This window comes from Dermacentor variabilis, chromosome 4, assembly GCF_050947875.1.
Source record: "Dermacentor variabilis isolate Ectoservices chromosome 4, ASM5094787v1, whole genome shotgun sequence".
In the NCBI taxonomy this organism is placed as follows: Eukaryota; Metazoa; Arthropoda; class Arachnida; order Ixodida; family Ixodidae; genus Dermacentor; species Dermacentor variabilis.
Window position 1 is genome coordinate 144,646,306 of NC_134571.1, and position 21,882 is coordinate 144,668,187.

The following is a 21,882-nucleotide window of genomic DNA, read 5'->3' on the forward strand; positions in this document are numbered from 1 at the left end:
AGTTTTTTCTTTTACGGTGACAAATTTTCTGTAACCATTTAGGTAAACATGTGGCATCAAGCACTTCATTATACATATAGACCTTGCCTCGAATAGAAAACAACGTTAAAGGAAATAACCTACTACCTCAAGAAGTCTTGAAACATTGCGCTGTTCCGTGATTCTAGAGGTATTTTGCGACATGGGCTAAATAGCATGCTCCTGTCATGCCATTGCCTTCCAATCAGCCGCATTACCCTTTGTCATCTTCTTCGGGTCAGGCAACAAAAATGCATTACCCATTGACGTGACGGGAAATCTTACGGAAACGTTTCTATTTTCTTGCAGTTGCGTGACGTCAACAAAGGTAGCAGCATTGATGCCACTTATGAATGGACATGCGAAACACGCGTTATTCTAGAACAAATTTTTGTAGATAGTATTGCCGAATTGACTTCATAAAAATGCTGCCATCAATCTCTTAGTTCATTTTCACCGGTACTAAGCACGCATTTTATTTTCTCTAAGGGTTCAAACTAGCGAGAGTTTGGTGGTAAGTGCGGCTGGTGAAATGGTGACTAGGTATTCGCGAGGCTCAGACGTCTAACCGAGGGCGCAATGGGCAGCACTAAATCAAATAAATCATCGCTAGTCTTCTTAAGAACCTGCAGCTTGTACACAAAAAAACACATGATGCAGAATTAAAAATTCGCTTACCGTCGTCGGCAATGTAGGCATAGAAATTCACGACGCAAGAGTGCGCAATCTGGCCCAGTCGCGGTGTCACCATCAATATGCCACTGGTAGGCACGGGTACATCTGCAAATCGATCAACGCCAACCTTACATGTGGGAACGTGCGTGTTTGTATAAAAAGAACTACCTCTCCCTTTGTAACATCTGTGACATGTGAAACGGAAGGAAAGTAATGAAAACAAATCAATATTGCACTTATAGCCACATACACCTACATCAGCGCCTTTGACATCTAATAGCGCTAGAACTTCCTACTGTAAACGGCAATTTATCTTACGGGTTAGTGAGAACATTAGCAAATGCCAGTATTGTTTCCGTACTGTAGAATAAATTAGAGACGTCCATTGACATGCCGATGTTGCTATGTACAGTTTTTCAGCGACCTGGTTCATGAAACTCTATATCTTAAGCACAATCGCTGAAAATAAGAATGCTCAAAATAAGAATGTTCTATTTTGTACCTGACAGACTAATGTACCGGGAAGGACAGTGTAATCATTACCCCAAGCTCTGCAGGACAAGTGTATATGCAACACCTGCATATTTTTCGCCACCTAACAAATGTTATCGCACAGCACGAGACGCGCCTGCATGTATCCGAACTTTCTGGAAAGTTATCGATGCTTCTATCCGCTGTCTGTTGTCGCCCAACCTTGTGTTATCTGATTTCATCGCGTGACGCGAATGGTGTAGAACTTTGTGGAAGGCACGCGGGTCCCAACGATTAGACTGGAACATTCGATGACTACTGTATAAAAGCCGACGCGCTGGACCCGCTGATCAGATTTCCGACGATCGCCGACCGTGTTCGCCGCTATCGTTGTGCTATAAGTGTAGCCTGTTTTTGTGGGCACAGGTTCGCCCAATAAAAGCTAGTTTTGTATTCCACCGTATTGCTGCTTTCTTCACCGTCACTACCACGTGACAATATTCTCAAAATGTTTTCGAAACTCGCGTATCTTCACAAGATTCCCATGTTCCCCTTGGCAAGTCTGAATATGTTCCTAACCGATATTTATTGAATGCGAGGTTCTGAATCTCTGTTACTTAAAATTCAATCAGTGATGAGCGCATTAAGCCCGACATCTGCCATGTCAGCTGATATGTCGCCAAGAGAAATCACATCTGCCCCTTAGCAGAACTGCTTTTTTTAACAGTGAAGCTGTTTAAGCTTGAGTTCCAGCCGGGCCCAGCGACCGCTCAAAACTCGGCGCAGCTATGCAAAGGATGTGGAAAGGAGGAAAGGCTAGGCGAGATATAGAGGGGCCACATCTAAGAGCGCGCGTCGCGGCTCAGAGGTATGGGTGGGAAGGCGCACATAGGGGATTCACTGCGCCTATCGATGACCTATCTTCTGACGTGCACGTGCACTCCTAGTTGACAGACGCGAGATCAGTGTTCGATCCACCAATAAAATGGGCAGACTAGGAAGGTGCTCTCTCCCGGAGAAGCGATGGCGAAGGATTACGAGGAGACCAATGAGAGGTGGCGCAGGGCGAGAGGAGAAGAGGTGATGGCAGGTGTTTCTGTGCGGTGCGCCGTTTCGAAAGTTAGAATCCGCTCGTCCCAAGTGCCAGCGGGAGCTCTCACGAGGATGCGGTCAAGGAATCGGCAGCGGCACCAACGGCCACCTCCCCCGCCGTGGCTGCTTAGCAACATGACTGCGGCTGCTGCTGCCTCAGCGACACAGCTGCTTGCAGAAGCCGCAACCTACCGCTGCCACTACCGCGCGTGTTCAGGTCCGTCATGTTCAGGTCCGTATGTCCTCCAAATGTAGTTTGCAGTGAATTCTGCTCGATTTGTCTTCCCGGACTGCATCTGGACTGTCTAAGCAGCTGCGTGCACCAAATCTCATTGGGTACCTCTACTGTTTTCTTGACCGTCACTACCACGTGACAATAGTGCACTACCCGGCCGACCTTCGGTGGAGATGAAGAAGGCTTTAATCACTCCCCATACGTGGGCAGATCCTGAAGATAGTGAAATACCGGGCCAACCCGCGGCGGATGTGTAGTTCGCCATTAAGGGGCCCACATATATACACAGCTTCGCTGGTCATCCTTCTTCACAGAGGGGAAGGGCATTGAATTTTTTTTTCACTGTTTTGAAGACAAGGCATCCTTAGTCGAACTTAGCCCGATTTTGTATTTGGAAAATCTCGGTGTATGGCGCCATTCGTCTCGCCAAATTAGATTATTTGAGGCCTTCCATTACACGTAGGAAAACAAAAAAGGCGTTAAAATGAAACTTGAAACAAAACAGACGCACCAAGTCCGCGTAGAACTGTATAGGCAACAGTATTAAGGCGTAATTATCACAAAAAAAACGAAATAAAAGCCATATACGCTAGGTCAAACAACGGAACGCCTAAAACAGGAACAGGAAGTGCAGTTTTACTCAAGGAAGAACATGGGCTCATCCTGGATATTGCACAGTATACAAATATGGGCTGATCCCAAAAGTAATTTTGTGTAAAAAGAAATCAAGTAAAGGTTACGCAAAGGGCCCTAAGTAAGCCTAAAATGGCACTAAAGCAGGATAAGACCGCATAGGTGAAGTCGGCTTAAGAGCGGCAGACATCGAAGAAAGAAAGACAAGGCGTACTGGGCAAAGCTTTCTTCTCTAACGAAGAACAAACATAGAAATACATGTAACGACAAATCGGACGGTACACTAATGCCTCCTTGAAGCACTTGTCTTTATGCAGCGTCAACTCCTGTTGAGTAACCTTTCTTAATTGTTCTTGAAGTTAAGATCTCTGCCGTAACACCGGGTTACCGGCGCCATTTCTCGCTTTATCAAGTGTTCCTTTGTGCACGACGAGACGACATGGTTGCATACCATGCAGCCTGATATCAATGCTTGCCTACTGTACTTGGTACACACGTGCAAGTTTCTCACCAGCGTTGAGCACGGAATATGCAGCGTAGGCGCCATCTGGGTTGAACCTGCTGTCGGTGGCCGGGTAGAGCTTGTTCTGCTTAGCGTCTCGAGCTGTCGTCCGCTTCCATCCATAACGCCCATTCGGCTCTTCGTTTTCAAGGCCGCACAAATTTGTCGAAAAACCATCACAAGCACCTAGAATGGCAGTAGTAAGTTATAAATCTCAGCATTACGATTCAAGAAAAAAAAAAACATGTCTTCACCAAGAAGATAGCGGAATAAACGTCCGCCATATGGCTGAGTTGTGAAGCTCTGTAATAAGAACAGAGGAAACGTGCGCTGTAGAATTTCTTCATCCTCATATTTGCGCAACTACAATGATGGTACGGTAATCAGACTCCAGATATTTTAAAGCCCGCATCTAAGGGTAAATTTACAACGCCACAGTGGTTTCACCTTCATGTAATTAAGAGTAACATCCTCGTTCCTCGATAGCAAGGCAAGGAAGCAGATGCCACATGTTTTGTGTACCATACTGTTACGAATTTTAATCGAAACACACAGGCTATTTCACAAATTAACTTGTTTTGTCCAGATATCTGATTCAAACAACCAATCTCGGTCTTTCTTTTATTGCTTTTGAGAAAAACAAAGACGCGAGTGCTTTCTCGAACAACCGTGAGTGCTTCTGTCAGATATCGAATATAATTAGCGAATAAATTTTAAAAATACGTTTGATCATGCAGCGCTTACAAGTATTTTCACGCGATATTTTCTATCGAACATCAGGCAAAGTGGAAACGAATTTTGAAACAACGGTTCGAAATATTCCCAAAGAAAATCCATCCTCAAGCACCCCTAAATACCTGTAGGCAGAGTCCTGTCCAAAAACAAAGCTATTAAGAATCTAGGAAATGCAGATTTTCGTAGCTTTTCTTGGTAAAACCAACCTGTACGCACTTAGTGGTCAAAGCCATTCTGTCTAGTCTGCAGTAGGCTTGAACAGAACAGAAAGAAATCTTATTGCGCTCCGTTCCACTGACCACTTGCACATAAGGAATCACTATCAGCGAGCAGCAGTACACCTGACTTGATTTTTTTTTAAATGTCATTGATAAAGATCAGGAACAGGAGTACAACACGAACAGAATCTAACATCCCGGCTTTCTTGGGGGGTTTACCGCAAAGGACTTGAGCTGACACCTGAGTCAGCTAAGAAACTTACCACATTGAGCTTCGTCTGCGTTATTGGAGCAGTCATTTTTGAAGTCACACACTTGAGGCACGGGAATGCACTGCTCACTGTCGCCACACTGGTACTCGTCGCCCTTACAGGTGAATGATGGTGGACTTGGTGCCTGGTTCTCTGGCAGGCCTTCGGTAAAAAAATGAAGACGTATAAAACACTGCTCAAGCATAAGGAGGACATGCTCCAGTAAAACCGGTGTCTATAGGTAAAGGAAAAGCTGATTCCAATAGGTGTGACAGTGCATGGGAGGGATTTAGTTACAATCTTGTGTCATCACGCTAAAAAATTCACAATAATTTGGAATAGGCCATTGTGTCATCACAGATGACGTAATGCAACCATGAAGTGTGTTGGGAACACATCGAAATGACATGAAAGCCCAGCATGCAACATCAGCATGATGAACCGCTACACGATGCTGCGTCTTCACCTCTCTGATAAAGCGAACAAAACAAGGTTTTACAATAACAAACAGGAGGAAGTGCTCACTTTGTCCACGTACACAGAGACGCTGTTTCTGGCATCTAACTGGCATATTAAAAACGGGGGTTTTCACGCTTGTAGGGTACCAGTCAATAAGAACCAACTTCAAAAGTGATTACGCCTTTGACTTACCTTAGGGTTTCGGGTTGTTATAGAAAGAGAAGAAGAATAAGATTACACTTTCACTCAGAATGGGGCAAGGCTTATGTTCATCAAAATTCGTACACCTGTGTGACATTGTATATGAGCGAATGGTACTGGACATACATCTGGCATACAGCCACAGCACTCACCTTCGTGGTAAAGCTCGCATTCTTCTGAAAACGTGATGTCATCAATGGCAATGTAGCCGGACTTTCTAGATGTCCCATGTTCTCCAATAAAAGCAATCTTTAGCAGAAAAGAGAATGGACGAGAGAAAATGAACTTTACACTCAATCAAGAATACATACCTCAAACCTTTCAGTGACGTTAGCTTCAATTTGTGCAATAATTTACAGCATGAACAGCCATTTAACTTTATGCAAGTTTGTTCGAGTAAATGTAATTTCACTTCAAAGAAAGCACATCCTAAACCGAAATTAAGATACCACGTGACAAGTTGCCATTGCAACCATTGAAAGCTATCTGCTCAATTTCGCCTTTTGTAGTCATGTATGGCTGAGCACGTACGCGTCCTCAACGATACTTTGCATTTATTGCAACATAAGGGCACGAATTTCGAACGACATCAGCAATATCCGGATTTGTTTGCCAAGACCATGTAATAAGTCTGCGTAAATCTTTTGTTGCATAAGAAGAAATGAGAAAAAAACATGTACGTCTCCAAAATGCTTCTCACCACACCTAGTTCCCAAGTAAGGTTGAAATACAAGAATTCCTCAAGAAATTACAGTTCATATCCGAAGCACGCTGGTGTATTTACCCTTTCTTACACTGGGCACCATATCTCACGTGAATGCTTCACGGTCAATCTTTTAGCTAAAATTACCATATAGTCCTTTGCTACAATGCAGTTAGAAATTTATTTTCAATATAGTTAAATTACCAAAAGGGCCCTGACGACGTACTCAGGTGGCACGAGGAAACAAAGTGAGCTAAACAGGTTCGAAGGATATATCGCATAAAGTTTGAATATTTAGAACTAGCAGGCTATTTCGTTGTTTGGCAGCGTCAAGCCGAAGTAACTCACCAAAACAAGTACTAGCTCTATATCTGAGCCACTGATTACAAAAAAAAATATTTTACCCCCAAACGCGTCACGCAGCTATGGCGGGTTCGACAGTTTGCTGCTTCACAGACATTGTAGCATACGTATGCGTAATTGCGCACCTCTTCAAGCTCTAAGAAAACACTATCAATAAGAGGAAGCACTGCATGTGTAAAGTTTTTCAAGTTAGTGCGAGTGGCTTCAACAATATAATGTGAGTTAGCTACAACGCCAATGTTTAGAAGAGGCGTGTCCAACTCTTTTCTTTCTTGCCGCTATGATTTCAATATGACTTTTGAAAAGCAGCACAATGTGGTTTGGAGTTATGCGCTGTCCCATATGAATCTACTTCGCCAAGTAAAGTGAACAGAAGGCAATCACTGAAGGTGACGCCTCACAAATGCTTCTTTGGTCGTATCACACGATCGTCACTCAAAAGGACTACAAAGCCTATGCGTTATAAATGAATTGCGTCACTTTCTTTCAATTACAATTGCCCTCGTTCAAAATTATTTCGCAGCTAATGATCTTTAGAGAAACTTTTTTGCGCAGCTTCCAGTAGCTGGAGGGTAACAACTTTAGCATGGTAGCTAGCCAACTCACCCTAATGGGCTCTCTGCAATAAAGCTTGATGTTAACGCTTAATATTTTGTGTTCTTTGCTTCCTCATCTTATTAGCCTCCCCCTGCTTAGCTCCCTGAATTTCATCACTGACAAGAGAGAACAAGTATACGATCTTTTGAGTTTTGTTGCCTGTAAAACCGTTTGAACGCCTTTAGTTGCAACAACGGCCCATGCTATCTCCCTTGAAGTAAGCATCTCACATTGCTCAACGCTCGTGCTGCAGTTTGCGAAACCCGCTTTGCTACATGCGGCAGCACGCTTTTGAATTTAACTCGCATGGCTGTGTACACACAACTTTTTGTTTCGTACAACAAAAATCACTCTGATAGAACAGTAAAGGAAGAACGATCGCCACTTTCATATAGGCAAAACCATTTTCTCCCACCACTTTCAATCTAGTTGACTAATACAAATGTGTGCACAAGCGTGTTTTGTTATGGACTGAAGCTGAATAAAGTGGTGGTGTAGGGAAGATACTTGCTGAATAGCACTTAGTCAACGCTGTATACTAATCAGCTGCACTCACAAAGGTTGAAATGACACTCCAGTATTAAAAGAGAAAATGCGCTGACATTGCCGCATAGAAATGTTAATGAAAGCAACACCGATAATGAAAGTAGTCAGGATTGGAGCTTATGAGCGGAGGAAAGGTATTCACCGCCTATATAAAAGTGGTCAGATCTCTCTAAGAGTGGCAGCATCAAAGTCGAGGACTACAAGTTAATGAATGAACAATACGGTGAACTGGAAAAACTCATTACCAGTGTAAAACGTCCAGTACAATTTTAGTGCGGAGCTAACATAGAACGCAAAAGTTTAATGTTACCTGTGCGCAACCATGGCTAGAGAGAGGTATTTATCATGATATAAAAGGTGAGAGGTCGGCCTGAATCAATGTTTTTACCTGGTACTTGGCGTTGGGAAAGGGGAAAGGGTGCAGACAACCAAGGCTGACTGAATGTTGGCAATGTGTGGACAATAAGTAGCAATATGAACAAACTGGTGGTGGCCTTACCTGGTATGGCTCCTTCTCCGTGAAAAATACAGTCTCAGGAACGAAGTGCCAGAATTGGGTAGGATGAGGCTGGGCCCACACACGTTTCCAAGGCCCATTTTTAGTTGTGCGCACATTCAGCGATAGCTTTGGTTTGCTCTCGCCTTGGACAGTGTAGAAGAATGTAATCTAAAACATGCACAAAAAACAGCGAGCTGTACTGACCAGTAGCAATCTTCAGTGAAACAATTTTTCCATATGATGAGCAAGCTCACCTTGCTGTGATGTTTTGGTCACTATCAATAATTTGGTTGTCACTGTGTATATTTCGACATCAGCCTTTAGTTCAACATCTCTCTGTCGGCGTTTTGCAAACGAATACTGAAAACATTGCGCACTTATACAAAGACTGATGTGCCAATGAAATTGAATAAAAATTATAAGGGAATCAGAAAAGAAAATTAGAAACAGAGAAAGAAAAAAATGCCTAATTTCAATATATATAAAAAATTAGCAACCACTTCGCGATTGAAAACATGCAGTTTATAAAATCAAGGCAATCAATATATCCTTAAAAGCCACACAATTCCTACATAAATGGTATATATGTTATTGACACAGTGTCTAAGTATGTGCGCGCCTTGATTTTATGTCGAACGTTCAAATTCTCCGTCTTACGCGGTTATCATATTTAGGTTTTACCGAACTTTTGAAAAACCGCCTGTGAGAGCCTAATCATGCTTCCTGAGATGGATAATTGAAAGAGGCGCACATAATTGCCTAAATATTCAAATTTTACTCATTAACTTGTCGGTCAATTACCTTAGAGTACATACCGCAATTTACTCATTGTAGCCGGTCACCTTGTAAGGCGAAATCCACTTTGAAATAATGTTCAGGATTCTACCAGTTTCGAGATATTGATTCTCAAAGTGTGTGAAGAAATACACGTGTGTTCGATTTACATTAGGGCTTCAATACAGAAAATAGCGTTTTCTTGAAAAAAAAAGATAATGGAAAAATAATGTGTTTTATCGTAAGTTTAATGCCATATATCTCGAAACTCACGCCATCCTCAACAATTGTTCCAAGCACATATGCTTTGCAAACTCAGCGGCTACAATTCGCAAATTGCATATGTGTCAAAACGCAAATAATTAGGAAGGTATTTAATGATATTTTTCTCATTTATTTGATTATTTGTTTTATTTCTCGCGCAAGTAACATTCGCATTTTTAACATTCCAGCTCAAGGACTGTAAATATTCCATCTGCCACAGGCAATTAAAAGAAATACTCTACAACTTATACATAACCACTATGTATAAATAAGAGCACGAGCCAACCATAAAGTTGAAGAATTGACCTTGGTGGAACTGTGTCTTAGTATGGCGGAAAAACAAGAATCCACACACAAGTACAGTTAGTATATAGTAGTGAATTGCTCTAATAAGTACAGCCTTTAACCACGCAAACTTTATTCGTAATAAGCGTCTTTTCACTGGCCCACAAACTTCTCATTCTATATTTATAACGAAATTTTGATTGCTGCAAATGTGTGAAGACTGAAGTTAGCAATGCTCCTAGTAATGAAGTGCTCAATTAAGTGCAGCCTTAACCGCGCAATCTCTATTCACAATAAGCGTCATTTCACTAGCCCTGAAATGCGCAGCTTCTCATCCTTTATTGATCACGATATTTTCATTCCTGCAAATGTGTTAAGGGTGAAGTTGAACAATGCTCCGGATAATATAAAGTGCCAATAAGCCGTCATGCTTTCTGAATTCTGCCCTTAAAATGTGTTGTTGAATCTGCCTAATGCGAGAGAAATGGCGAAAATGTCGAGTCAGCCCTGTTTTCCGTAAATAGCCAAGTAAGCGTGGCAACAGTCGACCCCCTATTTAAGTACTTTATGTATTATCCTGGCAGTTGTTTAGTTAAGCATATTTGTGCTAAGTATGACTTGGAAAGCTGAGCTTGAGGTATCACATTTCGCACTCATTGGGCAGCCTGTACATTACAGGTAAAAATGTTGCGGCGAACACAAACACTCTGCGTGTAGAATGAAATGCCGGCTTCTAAATGATTATCCATTCCATTCTTGTTCCATCAGTTGTAAAACAGTTTTGATACCGGCTAGAAAAAGTTATACTATTAAGAAGCACGATACACTCATATGATCTTGTGCAGAGCAATTGTTTACTATATATTTCCTTCATGGTTTCATTGTTTTTATTAGTACATGCCTCCTCAGTGGAGCAAGCAGAGAGGTAAGTACCACAGAGTGGACAACCAGCCGTAGCAAATTAGGTTAGTGTAGTAATATAGTATCTGTCCCTTTTTTTTCTTGCGCTTCCTACTTCAAATACATTTTTTTAGATTTCCCGATAAAATTTTGCGTTTTTCTGCCTTTTCAGGCACCTTTATGGAACACATGAGTCTTACCTTCGCAAGAATCACAATGTTCAAGTCTCTAGCTGAAAAATATTAATTAATTCACTTTTCAATCACTGACTTCAGCACACATGTTGCAATAGGACAACGAAAGCCAAGCAGCAGTGAAATCATGCGTGCTTAGCAGAAATTGTGAATTTAGCCCGATTTTAGAGACATAGAGCCTTTAAAGTACGCTACAAATACAACGGCGCTCCACCTAACCGTTTCCCAAAACGTGAATCGCGCAGTTAGGCCTGATCTTAACCCCAACGTCAGCGCACTTTTTTAGCAGATATCGAAGCATCTGCAGCTTCACCATTGGAGTATATGTTGTACGGTTGGCAAAAAACATTTAGTTATTGATCCTTTTCATTTGCAACATCGACGTTGCAATTGGTGCTCAGACACTGACGGCATCTTCATGTAACCCAGATAAACAGGCCGACATGTCTTATACGCTCTATCGAATGTCTGTTTATTTATTTCGAATTAAAAACGACACCGTATATTCATTACAGTGAGTAGATCAAGTTTCTAGTTATCGCAATAAAACATCTTAAGCGTGAACGCAACATTATACCATTCCATTTTTGTTTGCCTTTTTAGTGTTTTGCCCGCGTTCGTTTGTTCCAAATGACATATAGAGAAGCACACCACAGCAAAGGTGACGACATTTGACGAGTGTGCGGTGCACACGCTATGTTGCAAAATGGGCTCAAGCAAATTGCGTGATTTAGAGGTGGTTGCAATACCTCAATGTTGGGATTAGCTAGGTAGATGTGTCTGGTGCATGTTAACACAATTATAACTGTGGTCACTACGCCGCGCGTTCTACTGCATTAGCTGTAGCATGTTATGTTACATGGTGGATTTGCATAAAGCCAACAATCCTGCAGTACCTACAGGCACTGCAGTCAACCGAAGCTGGTTTTCGGCCGCTATTGTGAGAGATGAACACAGACGTGCTGATGTAGCCGGTATTATCAAGACCTCCCTACCTGCTTATTTGTTTTATCCTGCTTCTCCGGCCTTCTTTTACTGAAATTCGATATGCCGTACTGCACCTGCGTGCCGCAGTGCACGCAGTGCTCTTTATATCAACAGTTCCGGCCGTAAGGTACAAATAAGTGCGCATAATTTAATACGGCCTTCAATGCACCGGCTTCACGCGCCAACGGACATGTACAGCGCACACATGACTACACATACACTTTTCACACCTAATAGCTACGGTAATGTTTTAATGAGGTAGCTGCGCCATCAGCCTGAAGCCATATGGGCGACACCAGTCACCTTTCTTGAGATCAGGATAATATGCCGTGCAACGATGGCTTCCACAAGCTTACCCTATCATGCGGTAAAACGCTCTAGTTTGCGACACCACTCGTGCTTTTCTAGATTACTATGCGATATAGTTTTAGCTTCACTACTCTAGACAGCTCAGCATGCAGCGATTCTTGTTTTTGTTTCCCAGTTTTTCGTTTACTTACTGTTTAATCCTGTCGCGGGCAACAAAGCTTGTATTCGAGGGGTCGTGTTAGGCGGACACACGCTATACGTATATGAGAACACCAAAGGAAACTGAATTAGACCAGTAGTAGAGCCCGTGGGGCTCGCAAACCTACTACGCTTGTCCTACGTTGGCCCGCACGTCTATCCTTCAGGACAGAGGCGGGAAACCAATGCGTGCCTGGTTGGTTGCGTTATGCAAAATATTTATAATGCTTGCATTGGTGCACAATATCTTTTGTGTTTAAGACACCCTATAAAAAATAAATCTGCAGATCTCCTGCGCTGTGCGAGTCGCTTTAAGTTAAGCTTTCGTTGGTGTTCTTGAAGAACGTGGTTCCTGCTTAGCGGTAATTTACAAGCACAGATTACACGGCCAAATCGGACGCGTTTTCCCAGGGAACCGCCTCTCTGAGACAACATTGTCGACGCCCTTCTGCTTCACGTTCCCTCAGCTCGGTATCCACATCTCTTCAGTTACGTTTGACATCGGCTTGGCGCACACTGAGCTCGGGATCCGTGTGTCTTTGTTGTCGTAACGCCTCGACTTAGCGCTCCCTCACGGCGAGGTCGGACCGACGACGGCGAGCCTTTTGTCGAGCGAGTTCCCGGCGGCATTCATCAAGCGACGCCTGGTCTTCGGCCGAGCGCACGACGCGCGGCCGACCCATCGCAGATCCGATAGTGTTCTGACGCGAGAAACACCCGGTTCTCCCATCTTACCAAACCAAACAACTCCTATTGACGGAGAGAATGACGTCCACAGTGCGGTGGCGCAGCAGGATGCCCCGTTTAGCGGGTCTATTGCTTGTTTATATATATATATATATATATATATATATATATATATATATATATATATATATATATATATATATATCCCTGTACCTGCGCAGCTATAAGAGCAGCTGGTTTTTTTTTTTATAATTACATCGCCGGCGCAGGCTAGCGTATACAAGCTTCACTTGGATAGGCACAGTCGTGCTATTATGTGGCTTGGTGAAAGACTTTCAAGGTTTGCTCGACATTTTATTTCGGCGACACTAGCACGATATGAGTATTCTGATATAATGAATAGGGCTGCACAGTTCTGTACAGATTCTAGCACTTTATTAGGGTTACTCTGCTTATGGCCCCAAACAGCACATGCGTATTCAAGCTTCAGTCTGATTAATGTCTGATAGGGGACAAGGCGAGAAGGAAGTGCTAGATAATGTTTACGATGTAAATAGCCAACAACGCGGTCATCTTCATTACTAATGTGCGTTACGTGAAGAGAACATGTTAAATGTCACGGCAAATTAACACCTAGGTACTTGTATGTATTACACATTAAATTTAAGATTTATAAGGCAGATAATTCGACGATGGGTAATATTGCCAGCGATGAAAAGAAACTGGTGATGTTTAGTTCATGTTGAATTCCGTGAGCCGCTCATCATTCCTTTGCTGATGAATGGTTAGCTAGCCTGTTTGCAGAATCAACTTGTAGCATGTAATTTGCCATCTATATTTTCTTTCGGACATTTTCTGAATGTTTTGGTACTGTCTGAAACGTAATATTTATCTTCGAAAATTATGTGACAACGATGGTCATTGTGAAATAATGACGATATTGGTATGCTAATGATGCCATCACGACAATGTCATGGCGGTTCTGTAATGATGCCGATATATTTGTTTATCTATGTGTAGTTGTTTCAGTAGCGCTCTTTGAGCATATTTCGGAAAGAGACCTAACAATAATGAGCGTCGGCGTAACAGAAAGGACGCGATGACCCACACAGCAGAACCAATTTCAATTTGAGACTGTGGTCGCAGTAAAAACGGGATGGGAATTCTAACGTACTCGCCGAGTTCTCCCTCAGCCGCGATATGAAAAAAAAATGAGGAAGCCAGGTATGAATGTCACTCTAGGGCGCTTGTAGAGGCAATGAAAGAATGTCCCTGCTGGGGAATGGTTGGCTAGGCTATTTGCACAAACGACTTTTATCATTTAGTTTGCATCTATATTTCGTGTCACTGAATTTCTTTTCAATACCTTTTCAGTTAAACTCTTTCAGCAAGGTGCTTCGCAACTTCCACCATGCGACCAAAGTTTATAATTGGGTCTGGTAACGGACCTTTAAATCACAATTATTTAAGTCATGAGCAACTTGTGAGCATATTTTGCTTTCGAACATTTTCCGAATGTTTCGGCACTGTCTGAAACGTAATATTTATCTCCGAAAACCATATAATTAACTGGGTGCCTCAGCAAAGACACAGACACACGCGACCTCGAATAAAAGCCAGAATAACAAACTAAGTTACAAATTTCAGCTATAATTCATTATTACTATTTTTTTCCTGCCTCTAGCCTAGTGTATCTCTTATTACAAGAAAGGGAAACGGTACGCCAAAATCTGGTGCATAGAATGGTGCATAGTGCATAGAACTTAGTCTCATAGTTTTAGACTTGTATCGTCATCACCTTATTATGTAGCGAATATGCCGGTTAACTTCTAAGGTTTATTAATAATGCTTGCCAGCCTCTATATATCTCACAATTGAAGCAATTCCAGGCCAGAATACCATATAATATGGTCGAACACATAATGGCTACAAATATAGTAGAATGTCTGACCTTGTGCGCAGCCACGTCAAAAATATCAGCTTAGCGTGAAAATTCCAGTACCCTCGTGATGCCATTAGTTTCAAGAAAGATGGTACCAAAGCAAATTTTTAACTGAAAAGAAAGCTCTCGCCGTTTTTCAGTGCCATTGCTATAAGCTTGAAAATGATTTCGCGAGGGATTTTTAACTCGGCTGTCAACGCCACCTACATTTCGCAGTTTGCGCTTCACTTCTGCTCGTAAATTTAGCATAAATGTGTGTACACCAATTATAATAATCATAGCTGATTGTCCAGCAAATGATTCAGTTGAGAATTCAAAGAAATGTCGGTTTGTAAAAAAAGAATTCAAATATATGAGTCGTAGTTAAACTCCTATACTAAGAGCAACGCTTGATTTTGACTTTATCATCCTATATCACTGCTTTACTATAATAAGCATCCAACGCTGTTTATATTATAGAAAGCAACAAGCAATAACAAAAGCTCAAAATTGAGTTGAATGTCTAAAGGAGCAACGTGCGCACTTACTGCACAGAATTTCGCGTTATGGAGAGTTGGACCGATGATTGTGGCATTCTTCTGTGACAAAGTTGAATGCAGGACAATAAATTTTCCTGAAAGGCAATATACAAAGCACACATAAATATGAAGCCATAGTCAAATACACAAAAAATCACCAGTCAAAGAAGTCGACAGCTCTTTCCAGTAATTACGACACGCGAACTAGCCCTAACCACTATCCTTTTAATTCCAATGCTCGCCCGCATATGTGACTTCGCAAGCAAGTGACAACAGTTTACTTTTTTTTTGCCGCACGTTATGAAGCATTCAGCACGACATTTAAACTAAGAATGTAATCCAAACACTGACTGCTGTTTATCGCTTTTGATGTAGGGAAGTTATTTTTATTGGTGACCCCATAATATTTTGCAGCTAAATGCCGAACACATCCCAGATTCTTCAAGCGCAAGTGGTGAAAAGCAGTTAAGGTGGTTTTTTGAAAGTTCACTAACCTGTCTACAAAACAAATATTAAGTTTCGTTTTTAGATGATCCTACTAGAAATATTTGCGGAAGTTTTGTTTTTCAATATCAATCTACACTACCTCCAGCACATCCACACTCTAGGCTACCTATAATTATTGGGCATTGACCCTCCTCCCAGACATCACAGTCACGATCGCTATGCGAAGACAATGGCTTGATTGCATGTGGTCCGTGGGTTGTTGCTTTCTCTCCCGCTGTCGCAGTGCCGTATCCGGCAAGCCACTTTCGATGAAAAATAGGTAAAATTCCACTCTTAATAAGTTCTGATGTCTGGGACGCAGATATGGATCAGATTTAAAGACTTGCTTTAGAATTTTCCAAGGAGCTTTTCTTTTACGTCAAGGACTGTAGAAACTACTGCGAACGACATTTATTGTAATTAAATAGCTTCATTGTATTCTAAAGTGTAATAAAATTAAACTACAGGGTTTATGGTTAAAGTTACTACAGAACGAATAAGGGGGGGATATAGCCGTTATAACACTTTACCCTACAGGGTAGAGACCGAGAGTTTCTACTTCTTAATGTTAGCTTATTTCCTTATTACTCATTTTGTACATTGAAGAAGAAACTATGAATACGCAAGAATCAGGTGTATGCGTTAAGAGACAAAGCCGACAATATCATTACTAATATGGATAAGATAGTTCAAGTGGCTGAGGAGTTATATAGAGATTTATACAGTACCAGTGGCACCCACGAAGATAATAGTTGAGTGAATAATGTAGAGGAATATGACATCCCACAAGTAACGCCGGAAGAAGTAAAGAAAGCCTTGGGAGCTATGCAAAGCGGGAAAGCAGCTGGGGAGGTTCAGGTTGCAGCAGATTTGTTGAAGGATGGTGGGCAGATTGTTCTAGAGAAACGGGCTACCCTGTATACGCAATGCCTCATGACTTCGAGCGTACCGGAATCTTGGAAAAACGCTAACATAATCCTAATCCATAAGAAAGGGGACGCCAAAGACTTCAAAAATTATAGACCGATCAGCTTACTGTCCGTTGCCTACAAAGTATTTACTAAGGTAATTGCAAATAGAATCAGACACACCTTAGACTTCCGTCAACCAAAGGACCAGGCAGGATTCCGTAAAGGCTACTCAACAATAGACCATATTCACACTATCAATCAGGTGATAGAGAAATGTGTGGAATATAACCAACCCCTACATATAGCTTTCATTGATTACGAGAAAGCCTTTGATTCTGTCGAAACCTCAGCATTCATGTAAGCATTACGGAACCCGGGTGTAGCCGAGCCGTGTGTAAAAATACTGAAGGATATCTATAGCGGCTACACAGCTACCGTAGTCCTCCATAAAGAAAGCAACAAAATCCCATTAATGAAGGACGTCAGATAGCGACAAACAATCTCTCCAATGTTGTTAACAGCGTGTTTATAGGAGGTATTCAGAGTACTGGATTGGGAACAATTGGGGATAAGAGTTAACGAAGCATACCTTAGTAACTTGCGATTCGCTGATGATATAGCCTTGCTTAGTAACTCAGGGGATTAATTGCAATGCATGCTCACAGGCATGGACAGGCAAAGCAGAAGGATGGGTCTAAAAATTAATCTGCAGAAAACGAAAGTAACGTTTAACAGCCTCAGAAGAGAACAGCAGTTTGCGATATGTGGCGCGGCACTGGAAGTGGTAAGGCAACACATCTACTTAGCGCATGTAGTGACCGCGGATCCGAATCATGAGGCTGAAATAATCAGAAGAATGAGAATGACCTGCGGTGCGTTTGGCAGGCATTCTCAGATCATGAACAGCAGGCTGCCATTATGCGTCAAGAGAAAAGTGTATAACATCTGTGTCTTACCAGTACTCACGTACGGGGCAGAAACCTGGAGGCTTACGTAAAGGGTTCTACTTAAATTGAGGACGACGCAACGAGCTATGGAAAGAAGAATGATGGGTGTAACGTTAAGGGATAAGAAAAGAGCGGATTGGTTGAGGGAACAAACGCGCGTTAATGACATCTTAGTTGAAATCAAGAAAAAGAAATGGGGGGGGGGGGGCATGGGCAGGGAAGATAACCGGTGGTCATTAATGGTTACGGACTATATTCCTAGAGAAGGGAAGCGTACCAGGGGGCGGCAGAAAGTTAGGTGGACGGATGAGATTAAGAAATTTGTAGGGACAACATGGACACAATTAGCACATGATCGGGGTAGTTGGAGGAGTGTGGGAGAGGCCTTTGGCCTGCAGTGGGCGTAGCCAGGATGATGATGGTGATGATGATGACGACGACATCGAACAGAGACTGAGAGAATGGAAAGTTTATGCATCCGCAATAGTATTACTTCTGCCCTGGTTCTTTCTTTGATCCCCGTTCCCCCTACGCAAGTGTTCGTTTTGCTAAACAATACGCATTCAATTTCCTATAATTATAGAAGCTTTACCTGCTTGCGTGCCTGTTGTATGATCCCTGGTGGGGCCACTTGACAAGCGTGACGAAGGTGTAGCCAATTCCCAACCCCTCACTTTCCCTTCAGACGGCACTTGTGGCAACCAGTCACAGAAGGATGAGTCGAAGTTGCATCCAAGTCGATGGTCAGCTGGAAGTAAATGATTTCTGCAGGTCATTCTACTGAACCCACTAAATGGTAAGTAGGCACTTTCCAGCCTGGTTGCCAGCTTCTTCTACACAAGAATGAGACGAACTTAAAAGCACAGGACATTTTCTAAGTGGCAATACGCCATCTCCTTTAAATAAGATTCAACTTGGAGATCAGATCAACCATCCCAAACGAATACGTATTCCATGCAGATGCGAATGTGGAGTGGTGTATATTCATTCTTGCCACTTGGAGGCTATTACAACACGCCTAAATCAATGTACAGTCGGCGTGACACTTGTGTAGAGCGCGGACAAGGCGGCATCCGGGGCTCTGAGGAGCAAACCAGCGACGTCTAACGGTAGCTGCTGGGCCTAAACGTGCCCAGCAGCTGGTGTTAGAGGTCGCTGGTTGCCTCTGGATGCTGCCGTTCTCATGCTTTACGCGAGGGTGACGCCGGCTGCACATGTACACTGTGTTACTCGAGTACTCAGGACGATTGAGTGTGGCAGCACATTACGGCCTACTTTCTTGTTAGAAGCATGGTGTAATTGCCACTTAAAAATGCTATGCGTGGCTTACCCAAGGCATAAAGATTGCGCTGCCTATGTATCTATAATTCACAGTATGCGCCATGTTCTTGTAGTGGTCACACTTTCTGTGGCACCGTTTCTTAATGCACCAGCCAGGTTATTTATCGTGCGATTTGTTTTTACAATGCAACATAACCTCTAAACATTCCATAATGACTGAAGTTTAGAGCAGGATCAACAATAATATTGTTAGGAGCCACCTCCTTGGCCTAACGAAGAAGGCGACGATGTTCGGGACGTTGCACTTATTCAGCCATCTTGCCCACCTCTGTAAATAGTCTGTTCCTAAATCGTGCTTCACTTTTCATCTGTTTGACGCCCCGTCAAACTATTATTGTTCATATTTGTCCGCAACTATCCTGTACCTAAGATCAGTGAACCACTTTTATGCAGTCAAGAGGAAAGTGTCAGTTAATACAAACTGCTATTTCACTTATGCTACAATCTTAAACAAAGCGGTCGATCCTACCTACCCCCGTAATTATTGGCAGATGCAATCTGCATACCGTCGAGCAGATTCCATTAACAAAGCACGAATAGAGCTTCATTTCGTTTGTCTATGGTAAGCGAAAAAATCTTTCAGTTGGTCTGGTCATTTCCTTGTACTTCCAGTTATACTGTACACACAGAAACAATTCGTAAATTAAGGCAGTGGAACTCACCGCAGTCCTCTTCGTCACTATTGTCACCACAGTCGTCATCATAGTTGCAGCGCTCGTATGAATCCACACAGGCACCGTTCGCACAATGAAACTTGGATTCGGTGCAGTTCGCCACCTTAGCTGTAAATGGCACACCATATTTATTACATTTCTAAAAATATGTTTACAATAAATTATAGGAAAAGCTTGATAACGAGCTAACACTGGGAAATGCTTGCCGCAATCCTCAGCTTTCAGCCACTTGTATGCCGAACATTTCCCTGAGTATTCCCGCTGAAGAATACTTGAAAATCAGAGCTTCCACACGATATCCGCTATTCTTACAAGCGAGCATGTCCAAATATTTGCATTAAGCAATGGAAGTGTAAATGCGTAGAGTAAGCTTCTGTAGAGTACGCCTGCAAATAGCCACTACAGAATAATGCGAATAATAATGAAAGAATAATGGGATAACGGAATAATACTGCAGTAGCCCTACAGAATCAATTGAATTCGGTTTATCTGTCACTCACACCAGCGGGTGTGAGAGAAACGTCAAATATATGGCCATGTGACTACAGCATTCGCAATAGTGCGCCTTATAAGTAACTAGTGGGATAATGCCGAGAGCGGGACACCACTTGGAAAGCATACCAGGCACCAGCGGACAAGGACAGAATACGAGACGACCAACACGATGTCTTAACTTCAACAAATTAATTTCCAGAAAACAACCACCTATATAACCCATGCACAGTGTAGCCACGCCATCTACGTTTATCCTTTAAAAAAGGCCGTCTCCTTATCTAACAAGTCCACCGACGCGACCCCGTAGATCGACTTTACAAGAGTTTTCAACTGCTTCCACAAATGCCAAAGATGACACTGCAAATTCGGGTGAGGTAACAAATTGCGGCTCCAAATTAAATCAAAATTAGTAATGGCTCAACTTTCAGCATTTTTCTCAAGGCCAAATCACCCTCCTCTCATGGTTAGGTGGAAACAGTAACACCACAGCTATATATACATCCCTAAAGCTCTGCGTAGCTTGCAAAATTAAAAGAAGCACCTCTACAGGGTAACCAAAGTACATGATGCAACTGAATCCCTGGCAAAATGTAAGATTTCCGATAAAGCTCATTGCAGTATTCGGCGTAAAAATCGGAGTGCTTAACAGCACAACACCAAAGCCACTAAGGTACCACGGCGCGTACGCTCTTTCTCTGACGACTGCGAAATTTATCATAAAATCTGCTCACTATCCGGTCACGTCACTCTTCAACGTGATTTTTACACCATTACTAACTATTACACTTCTTCGCAAATGGTCCTAAACACTGATGAATGTAAACTAACATCACTGTCCCACAAAAACGCATCTTCTGCTTTCGATCACTCAGAAAATACTATGCCTGTTACACGCACCAACCTTCACAACTACCTTGGCGTACTCCTTGCACCTAACTTCTCATGGTCCAGTGGGCATCGAAAAGAAACACAGTTTTCAGCCAAGTTAGTGGTGCTCAAGTGCAAGCACCAACCTCAACGGAAGAATTAACGTAGAGACATATTTATGGAAAGAAAAATATGCGTTCACAAGTCTTTCACAGGAAGCAATAAGCCTGACTCAAATAGGAAACGTTCCTGTAAAACCCTTACAAGTGCTTTCCCACAAGGTTTCCTACAAATATTACTGCGAAAACTCTGGCAATGTGACCCTGCATATATTATGGAAATTACTGGTAGTACATATACTTGTTTACTCTTCAGGCTTGCGGCTTCAAAATTTCTTCTGACATTATGCAATGCCCTTAATCGAAATTTCAGGATGACGATGGTCTTGTAAAAACAGCAAGGTAATATCTGTGTGCGCATGCATAATCCTAGCGGATTGTTACTTATACCACTCAATGCTTTGTGAATATGGGCACTTTGTAAAGTTACAAATACGTTTGAATCCAAAAGGATGTACTTCAGGCCTAACCATGTACTGCCTAAATAGGATGTTGTATATTTATAAGAAACAATAAAGATTTATTTATTTATTTATTTATTTATTTATTTATTTATTTATTTATTTATTGCACATCCTTCCCGTGTTAGGTCAACCGCCATACTTATAGCTTCTATAAGACATTATCACCACAGTCTCCTCTGGTAATTTCTGTAGAAAACTCTATGCATTCACAACTTTATTTTAGAATGATGTGAATGCAGAGCAACTTCAGGTTTCACTATTCCGTGAACATTTTGATATATAAATATTGTCAGGCTTAGCAGATTTACTCAATTGAAGTTTC

General features: G+C 42.2%; 1 protein-coding gene across 1 annotated transcript in view; it reads right to left on the bottom strand.

Annotated features, from left to right (window-relative positions):
- LOC142579877 (MAM and LDL-receptor class A domain-containing protein 1-like) overlaps positions 1 to 21,882 on the bottom strand; it is a 276,708-nt gene that overhangs the window by 84,972 nt on the left and 169,854 nt on the right. Inside the window, exons 39-46 of the mRNA XM_075690514.1 lie at positions 19,604 to 19,723; positions 18,193 to 18,348; positions 15,266 to 15,351; positions 8,199 to 8,366; positions 5,643 to 5,739; positions 4,843 to 4,992; positions 3,636 to 3,812; positions 697 to 798 (exon numbers count right to left, since the gene is read on the bottom strand). Coding sequence (XP_075546629.1) covers positions 697 to 798; positions 3,636 to 3,812; positions 4,843 to 4,992; positions 5,643 to 5,739; positions 8,199 to 8,366; positions 15,266 to 15,351; positions 18,193 to 18,348; positions 19,604 to 19,723 — 1,056 coding nt within the window. The remainder of the gene's footprint in view (positions 1 to 696; positions 799 to 3,635; positions 3,813 to 4,842; positions 4,993 to 5,642; positions 5,740 to 8,198; positions 8,367 to 15,265; positions 15,352 to 18,192; positions 18,349 to 19,603; positions 19,724 to 21,882) is intronic.